Source organism: Chiroxiphia lanceolata, chromosome 2 (genome assembly GCF_009829145.1).
Source record: "Chiroxiphia lanceolata isolate bChiLan1 chromosome 2, bChiLan1.pri, whole genome shotgun sequence".
NCBI classification, from domain to species: Eukaryota; Metazoa; Chordata; class Aves; order Passeriformes; family Pipridae; genus Chiroxiphia; species Chiroxiphia lanceolata.
The window spans coordinates 85,083,512-85,090,888 of record NC_045638.1 but is presented as its reverse complement, the minus strand read 5'-3'; the positions used below and the strand labels follow the sequence as shown (position 1 = coordinate 85,090,888).

The 7,377-nt window shown below is 50.3% G+C and overlaps 1 protein-coding gene across 1 annotated transcript; it reads left to right on the top strand.

Moving 5' to 3' along the window:
• The first annotated feature begins 4,348 nt into the window (after positions 1-4,348).
• FAM181B (family with sequence similarity 181 member B) lies at positions 4,349-6,235 on the top strand. The gene has a single exon (XM_032680799.1). It carries the CDS (start codon positions 4,393-4,395, stop codon positions 5,431-5,433), a length of 1,041 nt encoding a protein of 346 aa, XP_032536690.1. The 5' UTR covers positions 4,349-4,392; the 3' UTR covers positions 5,434-6,235.
• Positions 6,236-7,377: the final 1,142 nt, after the last annotated feature.

The following is a 7,377-nucleotide window of genomic DNA, read 5'->3' as shown; positions in this document are numbered from 1 at the left end:
ACTGTTAAGGAAAGAACCATGTATGAACACACATCACTTGAAGGAGTCTACAGTGATTTAAGGCAAGTAAAAACTGGATCTACATAAGCCACGCAATCTCATATCTACAAAAAAAATACTAAATTTAGGTTAAGGGGACTAAATTTGGCTTAAGTAGAATATACCTTTCATCCCTCCTTCTGATTTTATTGAATATTTTATTGCAATTCTTCTATCTTTATTAGTGGGGAAGAAAATTGGTATGTTTTAAAATCGTTCCCACTGTTGTGAGTATAAACTTCCTGAAGATTTTAGCCTGTTTGCAAGAGATTGAGTAAAATAAAGATTTTTTTTTTTTTTTAGGTCAACATTTTCTTCTGGCAGACTGAGCCTGAAGTGCACTTTATTTCCCTTTAATTTAACAGCTCCAGCAGCTTTTCCAGTTAAATCGACTGTTCATTATTGAGCCCATTTATGAAGGGCTGTGCAGTGCAGTTTAATGAATCCCTGGCACAAAGCTCCCTTTCAGTGTAGGGAAAGAATAGCAGCCTATTTAGGTCCTGTAGGGCTGTATGTCAAAGGCTGCCTATAATACTTGTCAGGGAAGGGCAGAAATTCCCACTGATATAAGAATGTGCAAGAAATCAACTTTCACAACCAACTCGCCGATTAAGACACGATCAGGAAATGAGACTGTAGGTTGGGAGTGGTGACACCTGTTTGGGCAGCCAGATTTTCCCATAACTCGACAACCATATGGGCCATACGACCAGGAAGAGAAAAAAAAAGTCTTCTCTCCCCTGTCACAGAGATTTTCTTACTTTCACGCTGCCTTCCTGATGCCATGATGAAAGGAAAATGAGTGTTGTGAATTGTCAGGGCTGTGCTCAGTGCTGGATTTGGTTTGCCTTCTCTAGGGGAAAGTTTTTTCTAGTGTTCATAGAATCATGGAATATTTTGGGTTGGAAGGGACCTTAAAGATCTAGTTCCAACACCCCTGCAATGAGCAGGGACATCTTCAACGAGGCTAGATTCCTCAAAGTCCCATCCAACATGGTCTTGAATATTTCCAGGGATGGGGAATCCACCACCTCTCTGAGAAACCTGTGCCAGTGTTTCACCACCCTCATTGTAAAACATTTCTTCCTTACATCAGCCTGAATCTACTTCCTTTTAGTGATGATGCACAGCATGAGACGTTTCCTTCAGGCTGAATCCTAGTGGGATCCTGCCCCTGCATGGCAAAGGATTTATCCTGGTGTTGGACACTGAGACGGGCAGTCCCACAAGCGTCAGGAGGGCAGACAGAGTTTCTGCAACTGTCTGTAGTGAGGAACTGCTCCACACAAGTGCTGGCACTAACACAGCTCTCAGATGTGCAAGGCTTCCTTGCTTCTCTAAGTTGCTCTCTTCTTTCTGGACAGCTTGGTCTGTAAGGATAACAAATTGTCTTTCTTGCGAAGGGCTTGATCGTGTGGGCGTGAGCTCAATCTGTGTCCTGTGCAAAGCATTAGTGACCACGGCATGTCACTGCTCCCTTTGCTTCACTGAGTGACTCTGCTGCCACTCTCTCTAAAAAAGGCTTAGATTGGTGCCAAGGGCATTGCTCTGGAAAGCCTTGTTTCAATTCCCAAAATTGCTTGAGATGATGCTCACTACAATGAGCAAGAAAATGAAAAAAAAAAAAAAACGGATAAACATCCTACACAAAAGTGGGCAAGAAAATAGCAATAGAGCCCCTGGAGCTCCTTAGTGAGTGCTCAGTTCTCTCCTGTGGGATGGAGGTTTGTGAGGAGGGAAGCACTTCTCTCACCTCACTCACCTCAGTCTGATGGGGGAAGAGTGTAGGGACAAGGATATTCTGGTCCAAAATTTTCGCTTAGGGTTGGGATTATTTTGTGGGTCTGATCCCAGCACTTCCTGGACATTAGACCCTGCCAGTGAGCTGAGATAGATCGCTGGTGGGGCCTGAGAGTCACCCTGCATGGGCTGAGCATCAGCATCCTGAGGGAGCAGAGGCAGAAGACAAGCATTCACTCATACAGTTGATGGAAATGAGTTTTGCAGAAATAACCAAACTGCTATTTTCTTGAAAAAAAATCAAGTTTCTTTGCAAGTTGTTGACATCATGTGGCTTAGCAAATTTCCCTCCAGGCATTGCCCAACTTGGGGTAATCAGCTCTGCCTGAGAGAACACAGAGAATAAGCATGTTTAATGCAATTATGAAGGCTTTTTAAATCTCCAGATTGGGTTGAGAATATGTAAATTTGGCTGCTTAGCACAAGTGAATGCAAACTTTCCTTTGCATGCCTGACAATTGTTTTAATACTCTCCAAGTTTTAGGAGGTAATAAAGTCTCCTGCTAAACCGTAGCTGAGCTCTCAAAGCTGTTTAATTGAATGAATTCAGCCTTACAGAAGAGAAGCCAGGCCTTTCAGCTCTTTTTTATCTAAGCCACCGGATATTTAGCCACTCTGCATATAATACCACGCAGACTCATTAACAAATCCTTTAGACAGGGTTATTGCTGGAATATTGCTGCTATAATGCTGAAGCAGATACTAATTTGAGGACAACTTCGTTGCTGCTCTATTTGAGTCATTTCATGTTGCTTACATAAGAAAGGGTCCCAAACTGGTTGTACATCCAGCGAAGAATAGTGATCCCCATTTTCTAGACCCATGTGCAGTTTGAAGTAGCCTCACAGTGGATGCAAAACTATCTAGTGGAGCACACAGGGGATATATATGTTGTTCTTTACATTTCCCCATCAATAAGGGAGCTTGGAGCAGGCTGCAAAGCTTGACAGGGCTTGACAGGGCCTGAGGGTAACAGCTCGGGTCACTAATCCCCATCAGTTGTATTCGAGCTAAGTAGTTTAAATCCACCTTCTGTGTAGACATACTCATTCTGACATGGACAGATATATAGATTTCCCATAGCCCTCTGCCTACTAGGTTTTTTTTGCTTCAATTACACAGTTGTACTCAGAGCAACTCCCCAGATAAGTGATTCTGGGAGGTTCCAGTTGTTTTGCAAAGGACACTCGGTCCAGATCTGCTGGCACCAGAGCCAAGGCTGTGCCTGGGACTGCGAGGCTCTCCCTGCCGCTGGGACCCTGCTGAGACCTGCTGAGATGCTGGTTAGAGATCAAGAAAATCAGCATTTTTGTTTTGTAGAGGATCTTGAGCCTTTTTTTCCTCTCATGACATATGTGCTTTCTCCTCTTTGCTTCTTGCAATACTTGCTTTGCATTCAACAAGTGTTTGAAACCACAGTGAAGTGAATTTGGCTGATTTTTCCATTTTACCACCAAATACAATCCTAGGAGCCTGTTTCCCTTTCTTTTGCAGAGTTTTGCTTTCTGTTTTTATCTTCCAGTACAAAAATGCTGCATGAATTGATATAGACCACGAAAATTCACTTTATTTCATTCACAACCAGATATGAATTTTTATTCAAATTTGGATGTATAAAATCACTGCAAATAAATCCAGAGCTGAATTGAGGGTTGTTCTGCATCAATGTAAGAGTTTTCTGAAGGAAAATAAAAAAAAATACCTTTCCCCCCCAAAAAAAAAGACAAGATAGTTCCTTCAGGAGCCACTTCACTAATTTTTCTATCTTCCATGTGATAGTTTTATACCACTGTCTCACTAAATCCATGCAAGACCATAAACAACCTGGTCTAGTGGAAGGTGTCCCTACCCGTTGTAGGGGTGTTGGACTAGATGATCTTTAAAGTCCCTTTCAAACCAAACAATTCCAGTATTCTGTGATTTTAACTGAATGCACCCCAGTAATTTAAAATCTCTACTGGATTACAGCACTGGATTTTCTCAGGACTTGCCTAGGAACATACAATATTCCGTGTAATGTGCATACTAATGAGCTTGGAAAAAAAACACCCTTTACAAAGTAATTTTGGTTTGTGCATCCTGGCGGCCGTGAGGGCAAGAGCATGTCCCCATGCCGTAGCACCCAGAGCCGTGCAGGTGACCCAGCACCACCGGGCTGACCCCAGGTGAGGAACACGTTTTCTGCCAGCTGAGCAGCTGCAGGACTGGGGACAAGACTGATGGGGTCTGGGGGATGCTGTGCACCTGCTCCGGAGTGACTGTATGTGTCTGCTCGGGGGACGCCTGTGTACCTGTCCCAGGGGGTGTGTCTCCGTCCCGGGAGTGACGGTCATCCCGCCCCGCCGCGGCCGATGTTGCCGCTCGGGTCGATGGGTGGGTGGGTGCAGCCGGCCCGGCCCCCGGGCACCCAGCGAGGGAGGGCCGGGCCAGCCCAGCTCTGATCCCTCCTCCTCCTTCCCCGTCCGCCGCCTTTTCCCCGCTGCCGCCGCCGCTGCTCGCCCGGCGCAGCGCGGAGCCCGTCGGAGCTCGGGGCGGCGGCGTTCGCCGCCGGCCATGGCCGCGCCTGCCGCGCTGCTCAGCCCCCACCACCTCCTGTCCTTCTGCTTCCCCGCCGCCGGCGGGCTCCTGGGCTATGCCGACCTGGAGAAGGGCTACGAGGGCGGCGGCGGCGGCGACGCGGGGGACTTTAGAGAAGCCACCCGAGACCTGCTGAGCTTCATCGATTCGGCCTCCAGCAACATCAAGCTGGCGCTGGACCGGCCGGTGAAGTCGCGGCGGAAGGTGAACCACAGGAAGTATCTGCAAAAGCAGATCAAGCGCTGCACCGGCATCATCGCCGCCGCCGCCCCGCCGCCCGCCTCCTGCCCGCCCGCCGCCTGCTCCACCCGGCCCCCGCCGCGCCGGGAGCCCGCGCAGGCGGCGGGCAGCAGCCTGCAGAGCAAGAGCCTGGCCGCCCTCTTCGGCTCCTTGCAGCGGGGCCGGGGAACGGCGGGCGGCGCCGAGGCCAAGGCGGGCGGCGGCGGCGGCGAGAAGGCGGCGGGCGGCCCGCGGAAGGTGCCGCTGCGGGACCGCAACCTGCCTCCCTCCTTCTTCACGGAGCCGGCGCTGCCCGCGCCCGCCGCCCGCGGGCCGCCCGCCAAGGAGCCGGAGAAGGGCGGCGGTGGCGCCGCGGAGGCGTCCGAGTTCTTCGAGCTGCTCTGCCCCGAGTACGGCGCGCTGCTGCCCGAGCACGCCGCGCCGCCCGATGCCTTCGGCGGCCGCTTGCCCGCCGAGCTGGGGCTGGAGCACGGGCTGTACGAGCTGCCGCTGCCCGCCGGCCCGCACCCGCTGCTGGGCGGGCTGCTGTACCCCGAGCCGCCCTGGAGCCCGGCTGCGCCCTGCAGCCCGCCCAGGAAGGCGCCGCCCGAGCCGCTGCGCCCGCTCTACGCCGGCGGCCCGGAGCCGGTGCCTGGCGGCGGCGGCAGCACCGAGGAGCCGGGTGGGCACCTGCCCGCGGGGTTCGCCCCCTTCTTCCCCGAGTGCCCGCTCGCCCCGCCGCAGCCCCCCTACGACTACGGCGCTGGGTACCACCGCGCGGGCTACCCCGGGCTGTAGGGCGGCGAGGCTGGGGGTCTGCCGGGACGGGGAGCGGAGCCCGGAACCCGCCCGCGGGGCTGACGGACGCTGGGACAGCGCGGAGGCCGTACGGGGATCCGCAAGCCCGAAACCGCGGCCACGGCCCCCGCAGGATCCACCCTTGTGCACTGCCAGTCGCCTCCTCCTGCGTTTTGGGGGACGCTGCAAATAAAATGTGAAACTTTGGGTTCCTTCAGGTGTTTTTGTAGCGGCCGGTGCCCCCCTTTTTCGTCCTCCAGGCCAGGACTTGGCTGGCTCTAGGCAGGCGCGTTGGTGTACTTGTAGGTGATGTGGGGACGGGGGCTGCGCTCCTCAAAGGCCGTGGTGACCGCTCGTCAGTGATTTCAGTCTAAACCTAAAGCTCACGTCAACACTTGAGGTGCGTTTAACATTTTTCCCAGGCTCGTGTTCATCACAAGTGCTGGCAGGTGTTCAGCTGAGGTCACAAAGGCAAGAAAATGAAAGCGAAGCAAAATTTAAAATGCTGCTACCAAAACTCAGTGTCCTGAAATTTTAACAACGTCTTGCAGGATCTTGCAAACGGCAGTTTAAAGCGATACGTAAGTTAATTGATGGCTTAAGTTCGGGACAAAAATTTACTGTAACCACTACGGCCATGTGATTCCTACAGACTGCTGGATTTCTTCCAGGAATGTGTCAAAGCTCAGAAAGCAATGCGGCTCTGTCTCATTATGTACAGGAGATTATTTGATAATCATTTAAGTTATGTAAAAGAGTCTATGATAGGTCCTATAAAAATAAAGCTACACAATAGATCCGAGATCTGTGGTTGTTACTGCCGTTGAAACGCTCCGTTCACGGGGCTTTCACCGCGCCTCCATCCTCTGTAATGGTTTCTTGGCAGGAGTTAAGACAGGCAGTGGGGTTTTGTCTTTCCTAAATCTTTTGAAATGCCGTATTTTACCCACAGCGACCCGTGCTTGTTTTGCCTTCATTTGTACCGGCTGTTTCTGTAACTTAGTAGAAAGAAAGGAGCAATAATACACTACAAATCCAAGGGATGAAAATTGTTACAGTTATGAAAACAGATCAAAATACTCAGAGGTTTCCTATTGAGATGCAAGTTTTCAAAGGCAATCCTGCAGTCTGGCTCCCTGCCAGCCCCAAGTGGATTGTTTGTTTTTGAAACGGGATCCACATACGGATCAGCTTGGGGTTTTACCTTCGGTGGTGACAAATCCTTATGCCTTCTGCCTTTTGAAAGATAATGTGGAAGGTAAAGCAGTTTTCTTCATTCTTCAGCCCAGATTTAACTTTTCAGGCACTTAGGGTCAAGATGTGGAGAGGTGAAGCAAAATCTTTTGGAAATAAACTGAGGTAATTTTTTTCAGAAAATGGTTTAATTTTACTTTTAAACAGCAAGAGCTGTAACTGCTGCTGCCAATTTCCTCCTCAAAAGCTGCCCAAAGGCTCCACAAACTGTACGCAAAGGAACCACTGTGGCTGAAGGTCCACAGCACTCCAGCGTCTTGCTAGCTGAGTGCTGTTAAGGAAATGCACTTTTCAAGAACGGTTTTGCAGTAGTTTATTTCACTAAGCTTCGCAAGAGCGTGTATGAGGATAATTGGGCAGCCTGTCCAGCCAAGGTAGCTACAAATTAGGTTAATCCTATCCTGCTGCTGGTTTTGATGATGGGGCAATGTCCTACTCCGCGAGCTCGGTCCTGCCTTCTTCATTTTGGCAAACCTCCCAGTTTGCATTCGGGAGCTGTGTGCTGCCAGCTCCCAGCAGAGCTTGCGCCTAACCACATTTGAGACTACCTAGGCAAGACTAGCTAGGGGATTATTTGTTATTTCAGGTGATGTGGTTTTTTTTCTTTGGTTTTTTGTTTTGTTTGTTTGGGGTTTTGTTTGTTTAGCATCTGCTTCACACATGTGAATTTGCAGCATATATTGGCAGCTG

What these genes read in the sequence shown, in the direction of transcription:
- FAM181B (XM_032680799.1), top strand. Translation starts at nt 4,393, where the DNA reads ATGGCCGCGCCTGCCGCGCTGCTCAGCCCCCACCACCTCCTGTCCTTC.